The sequence below is a fragment of the Plecotus auritus genome (assembly GCF_963455305.1).
Source record: "Plecotus auritus genome assembly, chromosome: 11".
Lineage (NCBI taxonomy): Eukaryota > Metazoa > Chordata > Mammalia > Chiroptera > Vespertilionidae > Plecotus > Plecotus auritus.
The window spans coordinates 42,464,820-42,491,610 of NC_137777.1; the positions used below are offsets into that span (position 1 = coordinate 42,464,820).

Genomic DNA, 26,791 nt, shown 5'->3' on the forward strand with positions numbered 1-26,791 from the left:
TATATAGCGCGGAGCGTGGATCCCGCTCAGAGGCGGTCGGGAGCGCTCCGACTTGCGAGTGGCGTTTCGCTGCGGAGCCCGGTGCCGGAGTGACAGCCTCGGAGAGTGCAGGGGGCCCGAGACGGCGGGAGCAGCTGCAAGCGGCTGGGCAGCGCTCGCCTGCGCCGGGCGAGTCGCCCCTTCCCGGCGCTCCCGCTGCCCCGCACCCCACCCTGCCACCCTCTCGCAACTTGGGTCAAGTTGACAAGTCCCGCGGCGGCCCGCCGGCCCGAGCAATCTCCGCCGCGCGCCCCTCCCCCGGGGTGAGAGGGAGCCGCCGCGGCGGCTCCGGAGACGCTCGGGCGGCGGCGGCTTGGCCATGAGGGCAGCGCGCGCCGCCTAACTCGCGGCTGTCACCGCCGCTGCAGCGGGACCGGCCGGCCAGGCGGGCGCTCCGGGGCAGGCGGGCGGCCGCCGGCAGGAGGCGCCGAGCCGGGCAGCCGCCGCATCAGGCACCGCTTGGGCCCCCGCGCCGAGCCTAGGCGGGAGTGGCCCCGCGCACCCCAGCCCGGCAGCCACCTCGCGGGTGGGCGCGGGGCGCAGCCTTCTAGTCCCGGCCGCTCTGACAAACGCCCCGGGCGGGGAGCCGGGTTGCCGGCGCGGGGTGGGCGCGGACGCGGACGCGGGCGCTGGGCTCGTGCGGGCCCCCGGCGTCGCGATGAACATCGTGGTGGAGTTCTTCGTGGTCACTTTCAAAGTGCTCTGGGCGTTCGTGCTGGCCGCGGCGCGCTGGCTGGTGCGGCCCAAGGAGAAGAGCGTGGCGGGCCAGGTGTGCCTGATCACCGGCGCGGGCAGCGGCCTGGGCCGCCTCTTCGCGCTCGAGTTCGCCCGGCGCCGGGCGCTGCTGGTGCTCTGGGACATCAACACGCAGAGCAACGAGGAGACGGCGGGCATGGTGCGCCACATCTACCGCGACCTGGAGGCGGCGGATGCCGCGGCGCTGCAAGGTAACTCGGACCTGCGCCCGCCCTAGCATTGTTGAGTCAAGCCCCTCCCCGCCCCAGCGCCCACCTGTGCGCCCCCCGCCCCCCCGCCCCGAACCCCATTGCCACGGTCAGCCTGTCTGTCCTGGAAGAGACACCCCCTCCCACCCACAGGCTCCCCCTCCCATAAAGGAGCACTATCCCCTCTGTTTTAAAGGGGGACGTGTGCCAAACCCTTGTCTTAGCCGAGGTCCGGTGTCTTTGAGGACTAAGCCCTCCGAGGACAGGGAAGGCAGAGGGAACTTGGGTCTACAGGTTTGAATCGTAAAGAAATGCCTCCATCGCCTTTGCGATGGGAAACTTGTCTGGGAAGTTGATCTCGGAGTGGACAGAAGCACATATGGTTCATGTGGTCTGAACCTCTTAGACTAGGGCAGCACTGATTTCACTGTAACTTTAATCACTAGAAAATAATTACATTGTGTCACCAGAGATAACTAAGTACTTTAGTTACACACTTAGCCTGATTGAAAAACGCGCTGCACTGCTTCTTAAGACAGAGATTGAATGACTTAAGCCTCTTTGTAAATTTTTTCCATGTTTTCGGTAACCTCAGGAAATCTGCATTTTTGTATATTTATCAACTGACCTGAATCTGAGACTTTAAAAAAAAAGTGTGGAGACCACCACCAAACATAAGTATTGGTCCAGGAAATTTGACAATCACTTTTGCTTTTTAACAGAATTTTTCGTTTTCCAGGGAAAACATTGAACTATACAGAGAAGATTAACTTGAGCACCACCCCTCCCCCATATTGATCATTTGTTGCCAAAATGATTGGCACCTGCTTGTTTAGGTCAGAAAAATCAAAGGTTAAAAATGTTACATTTTCAGCGATGGTTTGGAGGGCAGCAAATACAGATTTTTGTGCTCCCTGCCAAAACCTAAGCGATAAAGCTATTCGTATTCCAGGGAAGAGATTGCGGTTTTTAAATTGAGTTCTTGTGTGATAAAATGGCATAGTTACCTGTGAACTTGATTTATGTAAGGGTGCTATGCCAGTTAGAACACACTAGTGTGCACTTTTCATGAGAAACTCTAGGATCATCTATTGGCTTTGGATGAATTCAGATTATTAGTTACAGTTTTGATATGTGAGCCTTGAGGTGAGTTTCCATTTTGAGGGTGCTCATACTAAAGAGTAAAAGCCACTTCTGGCCACTGTCCCCCAAAAGAGGAGTGTGTACTGTGTGTGTTTGGGAGGAGGGGTGTTGGTCCCTGGGCGGAGATCAGTTCTCACCAGGTGTCTTTCGCTCCAGGAAGCTGATCCCAGGAGGTCTGACTTGCACTGGGCTTGTCACAGTTACATGATTTTCCCCTAAGCGAAGTTCTCCAACAAATTGCTGTAATTCCCCAAGACTTTTAGGGGAGGGAAGCAGCTGTAAGCTCAGTCATTGGCAAGCCTCACAGTGTTAGAAATCTGAAGCTCACTGTAGAATTTTTGTTTTGTGTGATCTTTGTCCTACTGATTGCCATGTGACTCACGTTTTGCAAACCCCCTCCCTTCTCTGTTCCATTTCCCCCCCTCATCTGGACTTCTGAGGACAGCTGGGAATGGTGAGGAAGAAATCCTGCCGCACTGTAACCTGCAGGTTTTTACCTACACCTGTGATGTGGGGAAGAGGGAGAATGTCTACCTGACGGCAGAAAGGGTCCGCAAGGAGGTTGGCGAGGTCTCGGTCCTGGTCAATAATGCCGGTGTGGTCTCCGGGCATCACCTCCTGGAATGTCCTGATGAGCTCATTGAGAGAACCATGATGGTCAATTGCCACGCACACTTCTGGGTAAATATAAACACCCTCTGTTCATTTCTGGGCCCTCTTCAATGAGAAGGGGGGTTGGAGAGAAACTTCAGTACCAGCCTGAAAGCCACCTGCACACTCCCACCACAGAGCTTCCTCCTAAGCACGCTTCCCCGTGGTGAATTACATCGCGCACCGGTTACTATTAAATAGCTGTTTGCTTCCCGCCCCCACCCCCAATTCAGCATTTCTTGAGAGGGTAGAGGACTGAACATTTTGAACTAGTTTGAAAGACTGCCATAAAAATAACAAGAGGAAGCATAAAATCCTGGGTTTGTTTATTTTACTTTCCGTAGAGTTTGTAAAACATCGGCTGTTCTTATGAATTCCTAAAGTCAGAGTTTAGGCTTCCAAATTACCGCTGGGCCGCATTTTGGGAAGTGCCAGAGATTCTGAGATCAGCATTTGTGGTCCCCTGGGCGCAGTCAGGCCACCCTGGCAGGCACTTCGCAACGTGCACCATCGCAGGGTCGGGGCACTGTCCTGTTGGAGTCCATCTCAGCTTAGAGGAGGCCTCTCAGGAGACAGAAGTCACCCCTATTGGACCACAGGGTCCCTACGTAGGGGCAGGAAGGTTGTGAGGTCTGGTGGATCAGGGACTTAAACCAACCAGGACGTCAGCTCCTGGATGATAGATAGAACATCGGCGCTCCTACCGCACCTGAGGAGGAGAGCGAGGGCTTTCTGCTGCTCGAGGGACAAAACTAACCCAGTTTTTCAGCCGAACTGATTCAGCAATGGGAGGTGTGAAACCCTCCCCTATAACTGTACATGGTTGACCCACTTTCTGCTTTTCCTCCTCCATAGTATTCCCCCTTTACTTCTGTAGAGAAGTGGGATCTGATAAAAAAGGGTAAGGAGAAAGGACTGTGTGTGTGTGTGTGGGTGGGTGGGTGGGGGGGGTTGTTGCTGTGTGTGTTTTCCATAGGCAGATCAGCCTTCTAATCGAACACAATGAAGAACTGTTTCTCCTAAATAGGTCACCTTAAACCTCATTAGTTTTTTAGCAACTGCTTAAAAACTTAATCTGGCTTTGGAAGTACTTAAGTCAAATGTTGCTCTTTTAACAGCAAACCATTTCTCCTGGAAGAAGCTTACACATTTTATTTTCAAACATGAACTTTATTTAATTCATTTCCAAACCTCTAGAATGAACATATAAACGTTGTGAGTTAACTCATGTCATGTTTTAAAGGAGGAAGGAGAAGACCAGATACAGTCTGGGGGGATTAAGTGTGCTTGTGTGTGTGCGAGCGTGTGCTGTGCGCAGTGGGGGTCGGGGGATGGATAGTCCTTGCTGCCGGGGTCCATAAGAGCAGTGGCAGGTGACAGAGGGGTGGGGCCGACGAGTGAAGGCAGTGCAACTGGGCAACAGCTTATCCAGCATCTCGTGTGTTTATCATTCTGAGTGAAACAATCTCATTAGCAATAAAATGTACATACAATGCGGGTGGACTCTAGTTTTCCTGTTTGAAGAATGGTAAGGGTGAAGCTGCCATAGAAACTTGAGTTCAGTCAGCTATTCATCCTTAAGCAGGTATTCAGCCCTTGGGTTATGAACCCCGGCACCGGGGCTGGCTTTTCCCGATAGCCTTTGACGGAGCTGATGCTCGGTTTCTGAACTCTAAACGTTTACCTACACAAAATACTCTAAAGTCTAACCACCTACTTTCTCTGCATGCTCATTTTGCTAAATTCTAAAATTTCAAATGCAACCAGATTTTTCAAGAAATCCCCTATGATCTGCAGTTAAATTCTTGTAAGAAGAAAGCGGCTCTTCTTCTCTAAACGTCCTATGAAATGAGAGCTAATTTAGTGGGTGTTAAGCACAGAAAAGCCGTAGCTTCAGCTTTGAAAATACACATCAATTAATGTACTGTACCTTAAACATCAGGCTACTTTCTAACCTAAGAAAATCCAGTCACATCTCCAGTAGCAAGGTTATTGTGGAGCGGAATCGACACAGCACGCAGGAACAGATCACCTTCCCAGAGGCCTTTTGAGATGTTGCCTAACTCCACAATTAAGGGAGTTCTTGGAAGCCTTGACAGTATGACGTCACTTCATATTAAAATATGGGAGGCTCCTGAGTTCTCCAGCTGTTTTTCCCCCAAGCATCTAAACTTAAAAATTTATTTTCAATATTGAATCAGAAAATTCGCTTTCTAGTTAGAATTTTTAACTTATTGCCAAGAAACCTTTTAAGAAGTTGAGATCTAGCAACTAAAATGTAAAAGAAGACTTAATATCCTATTAATTTTTACAGTGATTCTTGTGGTGGGGGGGAGGGTCTACATGAATTCAGAGCCACCTGAATTCAGCTCCCCTTCCAGTGGTCCCTCTTAGGGGAAGATGTTCGTGGTAGCTGTTCAGAGATGTCCGGTGTTGGCATGTGCTATTCCCTTCCAGAGGAAATCAGCAGTGTGTCTTTTGACTGTATCTGGGTGGGGAAAAGAAGTTGCCCCAAACATTTTTAAAAAGTAGATCAGCTGAGCAAAGACTTGCCCAGTCATTTGAACAGATCATCTTGAGCTAGACTTTTAAGTAGCAGTTGTTGTTGGTTTTCATAATATAATCAATAGCATGCAGTCCTGACCCCGAGTTAAAGTCATATGCAGTTAAGTAGAAAACCACGGGGGTGTCATGTGGGCGTCCACCAAAAAGCTGTGGATGCTGCTACTTGCAAACCATTCCTCACACTCTTCCCCGGCCTGGAAGGCCCTCCGCCCCTCCTCCATCTGCCTTTGAAGGCCTCGCTCAAGTTCCTGCTGTAACCTTTTCTGGCGTTTTTGCATATTAGAGCTGCAAGGGTCCTCAGAGATCATCTTGTCCAGCCTCTTATTTTCTGATGAAGCTGCAGTGAAAGGACTTGGCTGGGCTTTCTCTCTTCCTGCAGCCTCCTTGTCAGGTCCATCCTGGGGTGCACAGTCTGTGTTCTTTGGTGCAACTTTTTCTACCTTGTGCTCTGAACCCCCGAAGTAGATGGCACACAGTCTGAAGGCAGCTTATTTATGCATCTATTTGCTTTCCCCTTCCTGGCACAGAATTCTGCTCCTAAGCCACTCGATAAATGTTTGATAATCAAGGCCAGGCTTCTGCTTAAATATTTAGATCAACTATTCAGAGGATGCTCACATGGGTCTGTCTGCTGCAGTTTCCAAAGGTGAGCGTGATGCTGGACTAATTGAAGCTGGGAACCATCGATGAGATTTCATAGTGGGGCTGGCTCCCGTTCGTTATCGTTCGCACCTCTCTGTTTTCCTGCATCGTTTTTCCGTTCTCCCTGCCCCCCTGTATGCTCGTCTTTACTGTAGTGCATTAAGTCTGCTCGGTGGCGCGAGGCTGGCGACTTTGCGAGGGCTGGTGTGAACATGCAAATTGGAATCGAGCTCAAGTGGAATGCCTGGTATCCATTCCTATTTCCCAGTGACCAGGCCTTGAGGAGAGGACTCCTTCTCCAACTGCTTCCTTGCTTCTTGCTATTCCCATGCACGATGGTGGTTTTTACCGGACGTGGCACTGTTCTGCACAGCCCTCCCTCCCATCTGCTGTGATACTTCACCCTCCAGTACTCTTCCATCACCAGGAACCTTCCTAGGAACCTTCTCTTGGTCGCCAGTCAAGAAGTGATAGATTTGGGGCAGGCTCTAGTCAGCATAATCTGTTGTGCACCAATCCCAGTGGGGACGAGACCGTGCACAGTGTATACAATACAGTGCCCTTTGTTTGCCATAATCGTAGGAACCATCTCGGGTTCTCTGTATTTTGGTGAGAAATACGGAAAGTTGGCCTCCATACAGGAACTGCAAACCCATGTTTCCCCCCAAAACATTAGCATGGCTTCACTTGTTATTTTTAAAGCACAGAGTCCTAGCTTGCTGTTTCTAAAAGCGAGTTTGTCTGTAGATCCTTCTTGACCAGAGAGCTGCATCTCGCCTTTCCACGTGAGCAGCACATTGATCCCTGATTAACCAAAAGGGGGAGCAGAAGCATTTAGCTGCAGGCTTTTTATGTGCAGGAGAAATTTTGCATCGCAAAGGACTCAATCTGTCACATAGCAAGTTGGTAATTTACTTCTATTGATACGGTAGTCAGACAAGATAATTGGTAGTTAATTAATAGACCACTTAACTTAAAAGGTTTCACAGTTTTAAAATACTAATTACTGAATTAGGCATTTATCTATATCCAAATGTCTAAAGTCTATTTAGTTAAAATCCATCCAGGAAAAGTAAAAGCCCACCAGTAGACCTGAGTAATGTAGCACTTAAAGACATTAGTACCTAATATCTCATGAATGGTCCCTAATCATTAATGTTCAAGTTTTTGTGTGATTTACTAGTTTTTAATCTCAAAGACTGTAATCCTCTGTTCTCTGGTTAGAGAAACCTAGTTTTCTTTAAGGCTTCTTAGATTAAAAAATATTTCTAAAGTATTCACATAAAACTACATAGTCAATGCTTCCTCCTCCAACCATAATATTGAGAATTATTAGACTACTAGAGGCCCGGTGCACGAAATTCGTGCACGGGTGTGGTCCCTAGGCCTGGCCAGCGATCGAAGCATGAGCCTCTGGCGTAGAAGGGCAGGTCCCAGCTGACCTCTGGGCCCTGGGCGGCCCCTGGGCCCCGCGTGCCCCCCTCCACCTGAGTCACAGCGCCCGAGTCCCCACGCGGAGATGCGGTGAGCCGGGCCGGACGCCGCAGGCCAGGGAGCAGTGGGCCTCTGGGCCGCCCAGCAGACGGAAGCCGGGGGCAGCGCGCTGTCTCTTGGCCAGCCTTGAAGACTGGCTCCTGCGTGAACCCAGGGGGAGCCCGAGCGGCGGCTGCGGCCCGGCTCACCCGGAAGAGGCCACGCGGGTGCGGGGTGGGCTCCTCGCAGGTGCCCGGTACCTGAGCGTGGGGGCTTCCCGGTGCACAAGCCCTGGCGTCCCGGGGGAGGGTGGCAGGGGAGTCAGAGACCCCACATTCTCAACCCACCTCCATTCCCATCACCCCCGCCCCCAGGTAGCCAGCGAGAGGTCACAGCCCCCCGCCCGGGGGCCAGGTCGCCGCCCCCTGGTGGTCAGCACACATCATAGTGAGCGGTCGGTCTCCTGGTCAAAGAACCACTTGAGGGGACAATTTGCATATTAGGCTTTTATTATATAGGGCCGTGGTCGGCAAACTGTGGCTCTTTGGCCCCTTGAGTGTGGCTCTTCCACAAAATACCAAGGCCTGGGCGAGTCTATTTTGAAGAAGTGGCATTAGAAGAAGTTTAAGTTTAAAAAATTTGGCTCTCAAAAGAAATTTCAATTGTTGTACTGTTGATATTTGGCTCTGTTAACTAATGAGTTTGCCGACCACTGATATAGGGTATATTTTCTAGACGTTGTTTTTCTTTCTAAGGATAGCTCCTAAAAACTTGCCCTAGCTAGTTTGGCTCAGTAGATAGAGCATCAGTCTGTGAACTGAAGGGTCCCAGGTTCGATGCCAGTCAAGAGATATGTACCTTGGTTGCAGGCTCCTCCCCAGCCCGGGCCCTGGTCAAGGCATGTGCAGGAGGCAACCAATCGATGTATTTCTCTCACATTGATATTTCTCTCTGTCTTTCCCTCTCTTCCACTCTCTCTAAAAAAATCAGTGGAAAAAATATCCCTGGGTGAGGGTTAAAAAAAACACACACAACCTCCCCTCCCCGCCCCCCCAAAAAACACCCTTGTAATTCAAGGCCTCTTTTAAAGTCTGTACTAGAACTAGCTGCTTTCTGTTATTAAATAAATATATGCATAAAAACCAAATGTTTTAGCTGTAGAGATAAAGACTTCTTATATCTTGAACTGAACTAAAAATTGACATGGGGTAAGCATACTTTGCCTTAGTAATTTTTGTGGTCACACTAAAAGTTCTTAGATAGCAACTACTTGGATACCTGAGTCATTTCATAGTCATTTCATAGCCCTCTTTCCTAAAACAAAATAAGATCACATGCTCATTGAACTTTCAGTGTCTATATTTGATACATTACATGCTGGGCCCATGTCTATTGCTACTAGAAATCAACATTTATGATATGATAAAATGTCACTTTACATAACTGGTCTGAGTGAGCAGGGAGCCATCCTATAAAAATCTTCCCAGCATCTTTGGCATATGTTCCCATATGTGTCTGGTTAACTCGATCATTTAGAAGGTCTTACCAAGTAACCAGTGCCAGAGGAGGAAGAGCTGTGCTCCCCCAGTGCCAAATCCAGAATGTGACCCTGTTGACGGTCTCCCTGAAACTAGGTGCTTTAGCTTCCATGATAAGCCCCGTTTCTCCTGCTTCTCTTCCTGTCAATCCTCTTAGCCTCCCTGCCTCTGAAATGTAATGACTGGTATTAGGTGCTCAGACTTCTTCCCGCTGGGCACTGCTGGCTGGGTAATCTGTCTATCTCAGTAGCTTCCACTGTGATTTCTGTGGCAGGTCCCAAGTTCACACAACTGCCTCGTCTGTTCCATGCATTCCCTAACATCAGCAAGTCTCAAAATTGAACTCCCTCCTTTTTGCCCCTTCTTGAATTCCCAGGCATGGCGTGCTGGCGACATCAGCAATGTCTTTCTTTGTTGGTGCTGCATGCATGCACGGGGCACCCAGCCCTGACCGCTCTGTTGCTTCCATGTGCTGTGATCCCTCCTTTCCACTCTGCCTCCACCTGTGTGCTTCCACCACTCTTGCCTGGTTTCTGGAAAGAGTCTCCCAATGTCTTTCCCTGTTTCCAGCCATTGCTCCCCACCCTGGGGTTTTCTAAGCAGACTTAAGTTTGTGATGTGTCTGCTTAAGGGTACACTGACTGGAACAGACCCCAAACCCTTGCGTGACCATTTTGTTCACAGCACAAAGTCCAGGCTCATTAACACCACAGCTCAGACCTCCCCAAGCTGAATTCTACTTGCCTTCAAGCTCATCACTTAGCCCCTAAGCGAGGTCAAACGGGGCTGTGCCCTGAAGGAGCCCTGGCCACTCAGCTGCTCTGCCATTTGAGTCCTGTCTTACTGGGAGACAGAGCTAAATAGTTCAGACAATGGATCACTACTCCAGGGAAAGAAAATACAAACACAATCAAGATGTTTTCATGTTGACTAACTAGTATCTTTATATATTAAGGGGCAGTCCTTGTAGAATCAACTCCAATTCCTGGTTCAGGGAATGGCCCTCTTGTTGGATTATGTGCTATTTATCTCATTTCTGGAAGCAAAGTTGGTATTTGTTCTTTTTCCCATGCAAGGCTTTAGCCATCATCCAACCCTGTAGAATGTATCTAGAGGACACGTCAGAGTGGATGCATTCTTTGACCTGTGCTAATGCTAACACGGATTGAATAGCTTTTCCCGAAAGACTGAATGGACATTGCCTGGCGGAGTCCCTACCCACTTGCTGCAGGATTGGGTCCCTGGGGCCAGCAGAAGAGCTACAAACTCAATGGCCAATGCTTAACTGCCCACATTTTCTCATTTTATTCTCTTTAAATTTGTGTTTACCTTAATCATTCTTCAGATTGTCTAGTGAATTTACTTTAGTATCTTGACTATATCTCTTAAGATGTGGCAATCAGAAAATCCCTTTCAGTAGTCTTAACCTCACTTGGGAGTTAGAATGCATTTTTAAAGTAGGAAACCCCTTTTTATTTCAGTTTGTCTTGAGTTAAAGGGTGTTAATAGCAGGTGCATCTATAATTTCTGTCTCTTGGAAACTACAATTAAGCCTGTTTCAGTTCCGGTAAGTCGTCAATTTGCCTCTGTCTAGCCCAGAGAGCTGCTATGTGGATAGATGTGTAGGTGGTCCTGAGTGTTTGCTCGGCTTGGAATGCTCAGTGAGTGACATATGCAGAAGGCTTGTGACCAGGTGCAGTTACACCCCTGGACTTGCAATAGTCCTTCCGCGCCTGTGTTAAGTCCTCAATACCCAGGATATTTGGGGACCCCCAAATTGTACTATGCTGAAATTCCACTAGGGGGCGTACTGGCAGGGGGGATTTGTATCTTATTTCCTTCTACACACAACCAGTTATTTTCCCAAGATAAAGGGCCTTTTGTAGCTAATCTTTGAAGTATGACAAACTCTGATAGATTTTTTAAAAATGGAAACTATTCCCTGCCTCCACTGAATGGGTTAATAAATCCAATGTTTTGAGCCTGATAAAATAAAAATGTGTTAAATCTCTCAGTTTAATTAGTGATTTCTTATCTCAGAAGTTACTGTCAAAGTTAGCTATTCAAAGAATAAATCCCTCTTATAGTTTCCATTAACTGACGAAAAAACTCCTTCTAGGCTTAGACCCCTTGTAAGCATAACTGAAAAATAACTTGGAGGAAGGGAGCTCATTCTCTCGTTGAGAATACATATAGACAAAGCATGCAGCTGGTCCCCGCAGTGGGGAGCCTGAGCGGGCCTGCCTGTGCTGTGACCTACACTCTATAAGATACCCCTGTATCTTGTTGTCAGAGCATGGCCTTAGGATTTCATCTCCCTCGCCCTGACAGTGGGCCAGCTAGTTCCAGTCACCTGGGTCTCTGGGTTTACAAGGCTTGAGCCATCTCAGCCCGGAGGGGATGCTTTCAACAGCAGGAATGCGAACACCTTTTACTTGATCTCACCCAGCATGGCCCATTCCTGAATTCCTTTTTCTTTTTTTCCCTTTATTTGTCAATTCTCTTAAAACTTAAGTTCACACCTGTCAGAGACCATTTTCCAAAATGCTCTGAAAGTAAAATGAAGTGAACCAAGGGGGGTGAAAATGGAATATCCTCTCATAATGATTATAAAACTTTCAACACTTCAGCAAATGCTGCTAGAACATTTAACAAGGGAGGGCAATTACTGCGGCAACCTTGAGTGCTGTCAAATTAGCCCAACTGACAAGCCACTTTCAGTGACTTCACATTTGGAGACAAAACACGACTTGGTCTGTGAGACTCTCAAAGTTCACACAAAGCTGTGAACAGTGGCACCGTGTTAACATTGCGTGATCCTGGCGATTTTTGGTTTGGGGAAACCAGTGTTTCTCATTTGCTGCTTGCATAAAGTTTGCATTTCTTGCTTTTCCTTCAAATAGCTCAGTACTGGAATTTTTAAATATTAACGTGGTTCAGCTTCTTAGTGTCATTCTAAGCAATGGAGCTCAAAGTGACACTCCCCAAATCCGTGTAACTGGGAAAATACTTGGTGGTGTAACTTGTGTAGCACATGGGGATTTTGAGGACAAGTGAAACTTAAAATTCAAAGTCTGAATTTTCCCACCTGCAAATTGTAACTAACATACTGCCCCCTACTGATTTCTCAAGGATTTTTAAAAACAAGATCTACAATCTCTTGGGAAAGAGGAAATAGCAGATATAAAAAGTAGCTCTGTGCTATTAGTATTTTTACATTTGCTGGACTTCTCTCCGTCAAGCATTGTAATTGATATTTTAAAACAGTTGTTTTCTGGTCCTAGTAAAACAGGGCTAAAGAAAAGGATTAGAAAGGGGTGTTATGGGAAAGTGTTTGGGTGTTTCCCAGCACCGTCTAGGACTCCGGAGGAAAAGGTGTCTGAACAATTACTCAGCAATGTGTTTTTGAGGCTGCTTCAGGGGTCAGGACGGGTTTTTGCAGGAAGTGTGGTCTGGTGCTGCGTGGAGGGCAGGGAGGCCTGGGAGCCATACATAGTAAGAACCAGGAGTTGCAGGAACTTGAATAAAACAACATAACCCAAAATAGATAGCATTTATAACCAAACTAGCCTATAAATAAATATATGCTTAATGAGCCTTGTGTGTACTTACTGTACTTTTATATAGCACTTAAGTTTTATAAAGCCCTTTCATGCACACTCTTCTGAATTAAGTAGACTTATCCCCATTTTTATGGATGAGGAAACAAACTGTGACAGGTTATGGGACTTGCCTAAGGTCAGTCACCCCTGGGGAAGGAAGAAGCAAGGACCCAGGCCCTCATCCTAGGGCTTTAGTTTGGAGCCTCTACAAAGTACAGTGTCAGTAAGGTCTGCAACTTTAAGCAGAATGGCGCATGATGTGACCAACTTCGTCACAGGCTAATTGATATAATCAAGAGTTAAGTTCCTAAGGCATCTCATCAATATTAACGAATCGACATTGAATGAATCAATGTTATTCCAGGACCTGCTGTACTTCTCTGGACTACATGTTCAAAGCATCTGGACTTGCCTGTGAGTCACTTCTGCTTTTGTCCTGTGGTAGAATGTAAGAATCCACCTTCAAACATTGATTTTTTTTTTTTTTTTTAACTACCATGGTTAGTTTAGCAATGGTGGTAATTAACTCTAGCTTAATGTCCCCAGAAAGATAGCTCCATAAATTAGACAAGCATGCAAAAATTGTAGACTAAAGAATGAATACCACAATAGAATTTTATTACCAAAGCCCAATTCATATGTTTTTCTGCCTTTTCTGTAATTTTCATTGAGAATAGAATAGTGCATCCCTGTTCACCCAGCCTCTTTCCCCCTCCTCCCTCCCTCCCTCCCTCCCACCCTCTCTCCCTCTCCTCCTCCTCCTCCTCCTCCTCCTCCTCCTCCTCCTCCTCTTTCTCATCTTCCTCCTCCTCCTCCTCCTCCTCCTCCTCATGCATGTGTCAACATTGACAAACTGGATGGGAAAAGTAGTGAATAAAAAGGCTCTTCTACAAGGACTGGCTGAACAAAGTCCTATAAGTACTTGGGACCAAAATGTCACTAACAGCATGATTTTAGTGCAGTTTCATTGTTAAGCTTATTATCTCCTGAAAAATGTAAAACCTTTATTCTGTTACATAATAATCTTATGGGATCAGAATTCCAGATAACTCTGTAAGCTTTGCCTTAGAAAATGCTAATCATGGTTTTTCAAAATTGTGCAGTTTTGACTGGCTGATTGTGTCCAAACTTAGCCCTTTATTGAAGGGGTCACTTTTTCCTAGGTCAGGTTTTCTCCCAGGCTTATCAAAGCATGACAGCTTTAGAAAGGTAAATGTGAAAAAGGAAAAGGAATGCTGAGGCCTAAAGGTCTGAATTTCCTGTCTGGAAGGCTGAACCTTCCAAGCCTCTGGATGATTTTGAAGTCTTCTCCGCCTCGTTTTGAGAGCTTGTTCTAATGTGGACAGGGAGTCTGTTCGGGCTGCTCTAACAGAATATTACAGACTGGGTGGCTTACCAACGAAATAAATGGATTTCTCACAAATCTGGAGGTTTGTCCAAGATCAAGGCTCCGGCAGATTGGGTGTCTGGTGAGGACCCACTTGCTGGTGTGTAGACAGCTGTCTTTGCTGTTACCTCCTGTGGCAGAGTGGGGGAGGGAGCTCTCTGGGTTTCTTTTATAAGGGCACTCATCACATTCATGAGAGCTCCACCCTTGTGGCCTAATCACCTCCTAATACCATCACCTTGAGGTTTAGGTTTCAACATGAATCTTGAGGGCGACACAAACATTCGCAGACCACAGCCGAGGAGCCTGCTAACTACTAAAATGGACCCAGGCAGTGTGCATACAGTGAGTCTGTAAACGGACTCGGAGTCCCCCCAGAGCTCTATAGCTCTTCTTTGACTTGAACCGGCCTTTATCTAATAAACGTTGTTGGGAGAAGGGTGTGGGGAGTGGAGAATGGGACTTCCCAACCCCTAAAATCCTGGTTCGATAGAGAGCAGAGAAATTAGTCTGCCCATGTTGCTGCATTGCTAGCAGAGACTGCTCTGAAGCCGCAGGAGGTGTGGCATGGACAGAGCCTCTGGCTCGCAGAATTCGGTGCTCAGCCCGGGGTCCACCCAGAGGGCCACATGTTGGAAAAGCAGATCCAGGCCCTTCCCAGACCTACTGGGTCGAAATTGGCGTTTGATTCAGGTCCCAGGTGATCCGTGCACGTCAGAGTTTGAGAAGGAACTTTTCTTGAAGGGAACCACTGATTTATAGAAAAGGTGGTTTCTACAATCCTTAAATTTACTCAACATGCCCAATACAATATAGATACTTGACAGACCCTCACACATAGCAAATTCTAAGTTGTGATAATGCAGGCTTGAGAATACATTAAGTTTTCAGGGATAACCTTTTGATTATATTTCTTTCATTTAGGTTAAGATTTAAAGTTTTTAAAAAGACTCCAGTAAAAAACTAGAAATCGGAGAAGAATTTGAACTGTTTCCACATATGAAACACAAGGGGTGATGGAAGGTGATCCTGGGGACATTGCTGGGGTGGGGTGGGGTGGGGTGGGGTGGGGTGGGGTGGGAGGGCCCTGCACTCCAGGCCTGAGCGTGGCCGGGCCTGCTGCACGTGGCCATGCCTCGTGGAAGTGGTTACAGTCACCAGAGCAGAACGGAGGCTCTGCCCTTGGGAAGATCGGTCTTTATTATAATTTCTGAGATGTGATTCAAGTTCGGGGCAAAGCAAAGGGATTAATGACAACCTGTTGTTCAGCCAACGGTTTGGCTGCAATTTTGTGGATTATTTTCATTATTCTGTAAAGAGTTATTAAATGAGGGGAGGGCCCTGAGCTTGAGGGAGCTGCCGGAGCATTCCTTTGATCATCTAGGACTCGGCCAGGGGGAGGGTCAGAGAAAACAGCCTTTCAGAAACAGGGCTCAGCATTCATGGTTTCTTTTAACACACCAAGCTTCCATGGGCTGGAGTGAAATACAGAAAAGCGATGATTGTTTTGCAGATAACTTGTTATTTTTTTAGCATAGAAGAGGCATGGATTCGAGTTGGATTATTTTAAGGCACAGGCATGACCAGTTATTCGTGTGTGATGACTAGATATTCTTACTGCTCACCAGATGCTGGCACTAATGGAGAGATACCTACTGAGTCATTTACGAGACTTATGCAAGTAAGACCTCAGTGTTACAACTTGTATTTTGAAAGCGTGGCAGGAATCGAAGAAAGAATTATTGGCTATAAGTCCTCATAACATTTTTGAGCTAAGAAACTTGGAGATCTCCTTTTCATCTCACAAATGAGTTAAGTCGAGAGAGGTCAGGTAACGAGGAAGGCTAAGTGATTGGCAGTGGGGACCACGTGGTTTCTGGGCTCCAGAGGCAGGTTTGAGTTTTCAGTCACCTCCTCGCCGGTGTTTCCGTGTTTCCGGGTAGCACACGCTCAACTGTAAGGGGATGTGGACGCCTGAGTCTCCGCCTTGGGGAGGGTTCTCTCCAGGCCTCTCAGTGGGAAGGCAAGTTAATGAACGCACTTAGTTTTGCTGAATAACTCGCGGTGTCATCATCTAGGTGTTCGTTTGAAAGGCCTCGCTCTTTTATTGGCTTCTTGGCTGCAGGGTAGCTGTAGGGATGGGCTTGTGTGTGTGTGTTCAGGATTAACTGCCGATGCCTGCAGATGTGAGCTAATCCTGCGGCCTCATCCCAGCCATAAAAAGGACGGTAGATGGTACAAGTCGACGATGACGACACGTTAAGACGGAACATTTTGTGTCAGTCTGAGATTTTGATGAACATTTTGTTAAGACTCAGAGAGTAGATCCAGGCTTTGGTATCTTGGGGCTCTGTTGCACAATGTGTCCCTTTCTGTCTGCAAACACACCCAACTCGGAAAGAAAAAAAAAGCCAGGATCCAGTTACATAAATTTCAGAATGTGTGCTGTCAACTGCATCCAGAATACTTCAAGTCGGTATATTGGTATCGAACATAGATCTGGGTTTTACTTCCTAACTGAAGGTAACTTTGTAATGAAAATTTTCAAGTAGCATTTTCTACGTCAAAGTGCAATGTCTGAGGTGTGGTCAGTATAGTATTTATTTAGTCCTGTGCTCCTCTCCCAGGTTAGGTGGGAGGGATGCCACCATCTTTCAGTCTCTGAACACACTAATGATTTATCCTGTTAACCTTTGTAGTACAGTTCACTGTATCTTCAGTGCTTCAGTCGTCTGTGCTGTTGAACCATAGTTTTCCAGGAGCGGGGACTGAGTTTCCAGAGCAGAGTGCCCCCAGCTGGGCCTTGTCAGCAGCCGTGTGGTCCCTGGGAGTCTCTGGGAGCTACGTAGACAGGAGAAGCAAGACCCTGGGAGCGGTGTTGAGCCACTGGAGGGGGGCACCTTAAGGGTTCCAGTTACATGTTCTTTGTTCAGTGAGTCTTGATTGTTATTTTTAATTGTATATATTGCTGTTCTTTGTAGATTCTGAAAACTGTCAACATACAGCGGAAAACTACTCTAAGTGCTGATGGTGGTACCCTTCCCCGTAGTACGATTCATGGGTCTCATTAGAAAGTTCACTCTTTCTTGGACATTCAAATGAGAGATAAACACTACAAAGTGATTCTTTGGAAATACTCCTTTTCTTGAATTGACCACAGGACAGTTGTAAAATGTATAAAAATACACCATGAGGCCTTCTCCTGCTGTGGGAAACTCCCGCACTTTCCCCTTCGTGCCCATTCACTTGGACTTGCTTGCAAGTACGGCGGGCATGTTCTGGGCGTCTCACCCACACGTCAGTCCCGGAGTTTCCAAGCCGGGCTTTGCGGGATCCACATTTCTCCTGGTGCTCTTTGTTAGCTTTGGGCTGATTGGGCCTGACAGGGCCGCCGCGGGCTCTGCTGCAGTCTGTCATTAAGAGCACGGGAATGATCTGGGCGGTTGGAACTGTAGGAGGTTAATTTGGCGTAAACCTAACATTCAAAGATTTCTCAAGATAGGACATGTCATGTCTGTGTCCAGTCATACTTCTGTTCAAGTTCTTGTTTATATTGTAAATATGACCTTTACAGTTATCTTTCAAAGTGCCTGGTGCTTTGAAGAGGACCCCTGAGGAGCCAGGGAGATCTTAGACTTGTTAAGGAGGTTCCATAGGAATGCCAGTGTCCATAGGAATGTCTGGGGTGTGTGTGTGTGTGTGTGTGTGTGTGTGTTTTGTTACTCCTCACCCAAGGATATTTCTTCCTTTGATTTTTAGAGCGGAAAGGAGGGGGAGAGACAGACACACCGATGTGAGTGAGAGAGACACATCGATTGGTTGCCTCCCACCCCAACAGGGCTGGGAAGCAAACCTGCCACCGAAGTAAATGCCCTTGATTGGAATTGAACCCTCAACCCTTCAGTCCCAGGGTCAATGCTCTAGCCAGACCGGCTAGGCTCCTTCTGTATAAAGGCACGTAGCAACCCTGTCAGCTGGTGGCCGACGGCGGTATTGGAGTCTTGTGCGGAAAGTTAATCATGGGTAATCAAAGGTGTATCTCCACACTTGTTAGCCAGGCACCATTATTAAGAGTTTTCTCTTTTGCAGTTAAGATAATCCACAGGTCCATTCTGCCTCTAAATTCTCTCATGGAACAGACCAATTAGTGTACGTTGCTTACTGATTTTAAGTGCCTCCCCACCAGAAATCAAAAGCCAACCCTGTTTTCCTGACGAGAAGCTGGGTATCTTCCTGTTTTGTAGACATTTGAGTAAGAGGACATAGCAATGGAGTGTAATTCTCTGGCTTAGGTTAACCGTTTAGCCAACCTTGCCAACTGCCATTGGCACCAACCAACGCTGTGCTTCCCTCAGAGGCCCCTTTACCAGGCCCCAGCTCCTGCCCCAGGGAACCCGTCCTTCCAGTGGAGAACAGCAGCCCTGGTGTCGAGGGGCTGGCCGAGCCGCCCGCCAGGTGCACCGATGGCGGCACAGCCACGAGTTTATACTTAAGCCGTTGGGTGTGCACTTCAGGTTTGTCCTTTCTGTTCTGCTAACGACTCTGAGACAAAGGGAAAGATCGCGAACCTTAGCTTGAACTGACTGGTGTCATGGCAACTAGCACTTCACCTTTCGCTGGTCCCCATCTCATACATGCTGCAGTATTTGCGCGCATTAATAATTCATTGCCAAGTGCCAGCTTTCTGTGCGCTGTCAGACGGTGTCAGGGACGGAACATGCTGTGCTATCTCAGATGTCATCTCCCAGGCTGGGGAGGGCAAGAGTCATTAGGAAAGAAGACTAGTCAGGGGCTTCGGGAAATTCCTGAAAGTGAGGTGCCTTCTAGCCACTGATTTATCGCATTTTTCTTGTAAAGTCGGGGGTAGAATCCGTGCTGATCAAAGTTTATTTGGTAATGTGCTCCAGACATAAGGCAGGAGTTTGGTTGTGGAAATATCGCACAAGCAGTAATTGCTCACCTCCATTCAGGCAGCAGAGAAAATGATTAACAGCCTTGGTGCTCAGTCACGTGGATCAGGCTCCAGCCTGAGCCCTGCAAACTCAGGGTTAGACAGAAACCTGCGTGGTCCCTACGCGCATGCTCCCGTCCCAGGCTGGCCTTGGCCTGGCGCACAGTAGGGGCTGAGCATTTGACGCCAGCCCTGGAGGATGGCAGTGTGGGCTCCGAGGCCCACAGGGCCTCCCACTTCCCTCAGCACCTCGCTTTCCTGGCATTTTGTAGTTGTCGTGGTAACTGTAGCATTAGACCTATAATCGGTAAACTTTTCTAAGCAAAGAATATAGGCCTTGGTCTTGGGAGTGCGAAGTACCACAACACATTGGGTTTCATTGACAGAGGCCAGACCTGTCCCTGACTAGGCAAGAAATCATACATTTTAAACAAAACATTGATCTGACCCTTCCCTCTCAAAAGAAAGCTTCAGATGAAAACAAACCTAGGTCACACTCTAGTAGCTACTTAAAGTGAAGCATACTTCCCTGAAAAATAGTGGTTTACAGCCACAATTAACTGGAAAAAATTTGTCACTTAGGCATGTTTGGGTTCTTTTGTTTCTCTTTTTCTTTTTCCTTTTTTCTTTTAAATACAAACCAGCAGCTTCGACCTCCCTCCAAACTACTTTGCAGAGGGTGCAGGGGAAGAAGCCCAAACATTTTTTTTTTTTTTTTTTTTAAGAATATGCAGCCATAAGATCCTGCTTTTGTGAAGGATAGGCTAGAACTGCTTTCTATTTGGTGTTCTGACTTAACACAGTGAGGCGCTGGCGAGTGTGAATTCTGCACAGACAGGAAGGGACCCGCTGTCATTTCCCATCCCTGGCCAGGGCGGGACACAGAACCTGCATGGAGTAGGCATTCAAGAAACGCTTGTTGAATAAGTTAATGCCACCAGACTGATTTCAGGGGAGGGGACATTCATCAGTTTCAGAAACTTAGAGCAAATTAAACTTTGAAAACCATTAGGAATTGTTAATCTTCTATCCCCTACTTTTATATGGGGCTGGGACCTGGATTAGTCATTTAACACCTGCAAGCAACAGTGTGGCGCGTGAACAAGGGGTGTCGTGAGAGCCGACCCACTCAGTGTCTGTGTGTTTGTAGTCACGGCCAACCACCGAGAGTCAGTGGGGACACTGGCCACGTGGCGGTCACAGTCAGTGTTCAGATTTGTCAGGCCACCAAGTAGCATATCTTAGTGGTATTTTATACTGTGTTTAATTTCTTGGGATTTAACATTGAGTTCTTAAGAACTTAAAATAGGGCCCTTCATACTAAATCTACCCGCGTCTTTCAAGACGAAGAAAACTTTTAATACTTAAAAATGATTTCTGGATAACATCAAGAATAAATTTTATAATTTTTGGAGTATAAATCTGGAGACAATTAATTATAACCAGATACTTATAAGAACACTTATAGACTTGCTTATTTAAGGATAGGCTTTCTGTTGGAATATAGAAGCCTCTTTGTGATGTTACTTTATTGCAGTTCTGTGATATAATAGCCATATGTCAGCTATAGAGCCTAAAGGTGAACCTATAATGACCTAAAGTACCACAGCTTGCCCTTTTTAGCTATCAGACCAAAATCATAGCTATTATCACCATTGCCTTAATCATTCCCGCTTACTACTACAAAGAAATAAAGTCAGGCTGAAGCACGGGCCTGTCATACGCCCAGCCCTGCGGCGGGTCTGTAAGCACGCAAGGAGTCCTGTCACTTGCTTCCACAGTGCTTGTCACAGCGTAGGGATCTCCCTTCATCGCTGACAGAATCTGTATCTTCCCGCTTAGTCTGGGCTAGCTAGACATACCAATCAAAACCAGAATACCATAAAACATATGTTACGGTGAATGGTACCTACTATGTGTCTTAAAGAAATATGGACAAAGTCAAGGTAAACAGAATAATATCTTAACACCCCAACTACTTTCGATAGAGAGGTCTTGGGAAGCTCCAGTGACATGAGCACTCTGAAGCGGAAGGGGCTGTGATGCATATTATGCTCTGAAGTACGTAGGCGGCCATGGGAGGTAGAGCGTCAGAGAAGAGGTGGTGGGTGAAACCTGACAGGTGAGAATAAGCATGACATAGGTAACAACAGCAATGAGGCCCAGACAAATGGGGTCTGAGTTGGGGGGCAAGGGGTGTCACATGCTGGTCCAGAGTCAGGCTAGAGAAAACCTTAGGACATGTCACCAAGATTCATTTGGCCAACTGCATGTAACATGGTTTGGAACATGAAAAATCTTCAAAATTGATGGAATGACTGTTTTTGATCTTGTACGTGCAAAAGCTTTGATAACACATTAGCTATTTATGCAGAAATTCAGTGATCACTTAGCCAGAAACTCCTCTGAGAAGGGAATGAAGCTCTTCTTAAAGTCCATTGTGTGCAGCGTTTGGGTTTTTAACTTCATAAATCATGGGGAGCTGTGTTGGCAATGGGCTATAACTCAACAGTAGACAGATTGCTCTTTGCTGCTTTCTTTTAAGAAGCAGGTTATAAAACTGTTGGGAGCCTGGTAGAGTAGTTCATAGATCATCTTAAGCAATTTGAAGTAATGTAAAAAAAAAAAAAAAATACAGCCTTGCATCTCAAAGGCACTAGAGCCTGAGGGAGCAGAGACTATTGAGGCCCCTTCCTGGAAGGGGCGCCGCGTGCTCTGCTACCTGAGTGGCCAGTCACCTGCCTCCCTGGGAAAGCCACTCCCCTGCACACCCCCCAGCGCAGTGCGGTCAGTGCGAAGTTTTGTCAATGCAGAGTTAGCATTATGACAGTTTTCATTAAAATGACTCTGTACTTTTACCCGGTTCTTCTTAACATATGAAAACACTTTACCTCCTGTTAGCACCCTTCGGCAATAAAGCTTTGCATGCTGGAAGAGAATGCTGGGACAGCCCTTCATTCATGGGTTTGTCACTGCTTAGATGTGTCCACTAGGTAAACATTAACTCAAGGCATCTGTTTGTGGGGAGGGTGGAGGCCCTCCCAGACCATGAGAGCTGCACTCAAGTGTGAGCATAAGAAGACTCTGACCTGGGAGTCGTTTAGATCAGCAGACAACACTCACTTGAAAGTGATAGAGAGCCTTATAGGAACGGCTTTCTTTTCATCTGGACATTGTCCCCAAAGGGACTTGTGTCTCGATCTTGTTGGTCACGGCTTATAACAGGCCTGCCACGCCAATGACACGGTGCGAGGTTAACCCAACTCTGAAGGGGTCTTCTCCTTAGTGGTCAGTGTAAACTCTGTTCCATGCTGCTGGGTTGGTGTTTTTTTTTTTTTTGGGGGGGGGTGGGTTTTAGATGAAACTGCTCGTGTCAGTTCTGAAGCCTGTGTCTCTCTTTTCTTTCAGACCACGAAGGCTTTTCTTCCTACGATGCTGGAGATTAATCACGGTCATATCGTGACAGTTGCGAGTTCCTTGGGATTGTTCAGTACCGCCGGAGTCGAGGTTTGTCAGAAGGGAAGCGTTTCCTTCATTCAGTTGCATTCTCCGGTGACGAGTCCCCCCAAATCCTGAAAAGAGTACCTACTGCCCTCCACCTGGGTGTGCCAGGCCGGCTAGTGTGACGGGAGAGAAGGCGCTGGGCCAGTCCTCTGTGCCCCGTGCCGCTAGCGGTTTTGCTTGGTGATGGTGGAAGGCACAGGTTCAAGAACAAAGCCATGGAGGGCAGGGCCAGGGTCATGGGGAGCAGATAGTGAGGCCAAAGGTCGACCTTCTGTGTTGGTCAACTTGCCCAAAGTGAGCTAGCTATCTGTATCAGCTCGTCAGATGAGATGGTTCTGGCAGATGTGAGGGGTCCTGCCTTGTCAGTGTATGGAACTGACCTTCTTCACCACATTCAAGTCATGAAGCGTGTGCATGTATCTTACCCCGTGCTGTTCTCCTGTGGGTGCCTGTGGTGTGAACACGGAAAGCATTGCCCCACGCAAATGGGCACAGACTAGACGACTTCTGCATTGCCATCCCTAAGTTTAACGTTGGGTAATGGAGAACTTGCTTCTTACACCGTGTTTCCTTAGGCTGAGTTCTAGTTTAAGTTCACAGGTATAGTTACCATTTTTACTTGTACTTCACCCAGAAAAGAAAATCAGGTCATAACAACTTATAACCTAAGCTAAACTCACCTTTGTTCTCCCAGCATTAATTTAACTGTTTTTCAGTTTCCTTTGGGGAACAAGAGACCATTTGTAAATTTTCCAGACACTTCAAAGTGAACCTCTCTCCATTTTTAACTCCAGTTCGCTGGCTCTCATAGACTCCTTTGTGGTAACTTCCCCCAAGTAATCTGATACTTCATTGATGTGGCAAAAAGTGTTCATGTGTTTTTGCTGTTGCTTTGAAAATATTATTTCTGCACTGAACCACATCAGATATCTGTCTTTTAAAAAGCTTTCCTTTTCTTTGCTTAGTCACCTGTAACCTTTCGTAGCAAACATGTAACCAGAGTAACAGGCCCTGGAGAAGGTTGGGTTTGGTCTGGGGCCTGCGGTGTTCTCAGCTCTTGCCCTCTTCTCTCCCTCTAACAGGATTACTGTGCCAGTAAATTCGGAGTCGTGGGTTTCCACGAATCCCTGAGCCACGAGTTAAAGGCTGCTGAAAAGGACGGAATTAAGACAACACTGGTGTGCCCGTACCTGGTAGATACTGGCATGTTCCGAGGCTGCCGGATCAGGTCCGTGAGAACCTATCTTACCGCTGATAAAAAGCTGTTTTAAAAATCACCTTTCCATATCGGGAAAATGTGAAATTGGATCCTAGAAGTCAGCTTGCACTTGGACTCTCATTTGACAGTTAACCTGTAATTTCCACTGGTCAGAGGCTTTGTAAAATTGAGGAGAATGAGACGAACAGGCGGGGTCTCGTGCCACACTGTGTCACCCTGCAGATGTTCGTCTAGAAGCGTCAGACAGAACATGGCTTCTCCAGGCCTTCATGGAGGAGACGCAGTGCCCAGGATTGCCCTGGAGGCCCCCTCTTTAGGAGGTGTTTTACTTCCTTAGTACCAGTGTGGGAATGTCAGCGTCAGGGGAGTTACTCTCCGGGCTTGGGAGCATCCTTTCTGCAGAGAGTGTATGTAGCCAGATTCACTGCAGAATGAGAAGCAACGACTCGGTTTACTAGGAATGAGAGGAGGCATGTGGGAGTCTAAATGTGAAGTCTCATCTTACTTTGCTAAGCAGAATAAACATGCGAATCATTCAGAGGGTACTTGTGATGACGTGCTTGAGACCTCTGTTGGATGCATTTGAAAAGCAAAGGAAGATAACCGAACACGTTCCCTGTTGGTCACATCCTGAACCTGACCAAGCAGGGAGGCAGGTGGAAGGTGTCTTCAGTCCTTGCAGTCTCAGGCTGACCCTTTCCCTGTGTGTGTGGGGGGGGGGGCGGGGGGGGGGGGGAGGTTGTCCCTCCTTATATGTTAGGAATCAGTTGCTCAGAGTCTGAGGAGCTCTGCTTCCTGTTTAGCATCATGGCAGGTGTCCAGAGCTGTGGTGGGACAAAGAAAAGTGAAAGGAGTAACGCATTTCAGTAGGCTATTTCAACATGCGCCGTGCTGAATTCAGCTGAAGGTCAAAGTCAATGCGCGTCACGTCAGAGCCCTGGAGAACGTACCTGGCTTCCCAGCCAGCGCCCGGGAAGGCTCTGCTGCCTCCGGACGGCTGTGCAGGGCTCACACTCCGCTACCTGAACTGCCTGAACATCTTGTTTGGGCTTAGTGTTTGTTATGCCAAACACCCTCTCCTCTTTATGTTGAAAGAAAAAAGAAAAATAATTTAAGGTATTTAAACTTGACTCACTTGAGAGAAAAGCAGGCCAATTTTGCCCTCTTTTTTAAACTTGTTTTCCAGACTCTGCCTATTCATAGTAGGAAAGTTTAGAAAATACAGAAAAGCGAAATGAAGCGAAAAGTGAGGCAAAATCTTGTCGCTCAGATAACATCGCTGTCCATGTTGTGAAGTGCAGTGCAGTCTTGCCCATTGTGTGCTCACCTTCACTGCATTTTACTTACATAACTTTCAGGAAGGAGATCGAGCCTTTCCTGCCCCCTCTGAAGCCCGACTACTGTGTGCAGCAGGCCATGAGGGCCATCCTCACCGACCAGCCCATGATCTGCACGCCCCGCCTCATGTACATCGTGACGTTCATGAAGAGGTAACTGAGGGGTCTCCCCCCGCGCCCCCCCCGCCCGGCACTGCCCTTCTGGACCCGCCCCTGCCTGGGCTCACGCCTCGCATTTGCTAACCGCTGTGGCTTTCCCTTGCAGCATCCTCCCTTTCGAAGCCGTCGTGTGCATGTATCGGTTCCTAGGAGCGGACAAGTGTATGTACCCCTTTATCGCTCAGAGAAAACAAGCCACAAACAACAATGAGGCGAAAAACGGCATCTGAGAATCTTTTTTGGGTGGAGTGCCATTTCTCTCGGAAGACGATCAAGATGTTTCCGTTCACCCACATCAGCATTACGGACATTCTCGGGATTCTAAATTCGTGTGGACCTTTTTTTTTTTTAATTATTAATCAACTTTTTAAAAAATAAAGTGTAAATTAACCGACTAGAGTACTTGGAAAAACGCAATCAGCAAAGGTGAGGTCGAGTGTTGCCAGTGGGGTCCTTTTGAGGCAGAACCCTAAAACCAGTCAGTTCTTTCGGACAAGCACTGTGGCGTCTCCAGGCTCCCGTGACTTTTTAAATGAGCAGAAAGTCTAGAGATGACAACTACAGTGTGTTTCATGTGTGTGGCTTTTCCTTATTCCCATAGAGTTTATTAATTCTTGTCATTAAACTCGAGTCAGCTGACACCCTTGCAACTCCAAGGACCGATAGTGCGATGTGTTCTCCTGTTTCCTCAGTTTTCGTTTGCACAGCCTGTGCGGCCTCCCGTGGTGTTTATAGAGCTCTTTTAAAAAGGAATTTTGAAATCCCCATCAGTTTGAATCAAGTGATGTTTGATTGTTTCGGTAAGATAATCGGTCTCTTTCTTAAAGTCACATGACTGAAGTGTTAGCTGAATTTTTGAACTTTCTCTCTGAAACCTTTCCTTTAAGTATCTATCACTGGGGACCGAATTATCCAAAAAAGATCGTGCGTTTCCCACCTATGAATTCTGCTGCATACAGAACGTGCCCTTTGCTCAGGAAGTCGCTGTGTTTCATTTCTTTGGGTGGACTTTTATCTGGAATACCTAGCAGATCAGCAAAGAGAACATTTCTAAAAATGGGGACTTCTAAATTTTAAAAAATCCCCATTTTTGTGCCAACTATGATGAGTGAGGGGGGGAAATCTTACACTATGGAGTACATATGGAAGGCTGTAAAGATTCTTTTGAAATTTTTATTCACCTTGTACAACAGCAAATGACATTTTTACAGTATTTTTTTGTAAAGCAAACTATTTTGTGCCTTGAATTTGGTAAATGTGTATTCGTGAGACGTTGTAAAAGTGAACTTCTACCTCTGTATCTAAATGTATACCATCCACTTGTAAATGACTATAAACTATTATGTGATTGCCTTTTTTTTTTAGAATGTCTTGTTTAAATAGCAACCAATGTTTAAGGCTATTAAAATAAGCCATCTTTTACTAATTAATTGGGAAGTTTTATAAAGGACTGATTAAATTTAAAGAATTAACTTACATACAACTGAGTGTGTGGTTTATTAGTTATCAGCATTGTCGTAGGGAAAACCATGTTCTTTTTTTCTCTGCCATATCATGCCTTAAAAAAAATGTTTGAATGGGATGGTGTCGGGAACAGACATGAACAGCTTAGGGTGCCATTCACTCCAATCTCCACT

The 26,791-nt window shown here is 46.9% G+C and overlaps 1 protein-coding gene across 1 annotated transcript; it reads left to right on the forward strand.

Annotated features, from left to right (window-relative positions):
• Positions 1-28: 28 nt before the first annotated feature.
• RDH10 (retinol dehydrogenase 10) lies at positions 29-26,635 on the forward strand. The gene is made up of 6 exons (XM_080647230.1): positions 29-986; positions 2,572-2,807; positions 22,344-22,442; positions 23,522-23,667; positions 25,017-25,148; positions 25,261-26,635. The coding sequence occupies exons 1-6, from the start codon at positions 698-700 to the stop codon at positions 25,382-25,384; spliced, it is 1,026 nt and encodes a 341-aa protein (XP_080503356.1). The 5' UTR covers positions 29-697; the 3' UTR covers positions 25,385-26,635.
• Positions 26,636-26,791: the final 156 nt, after the last annotated feature.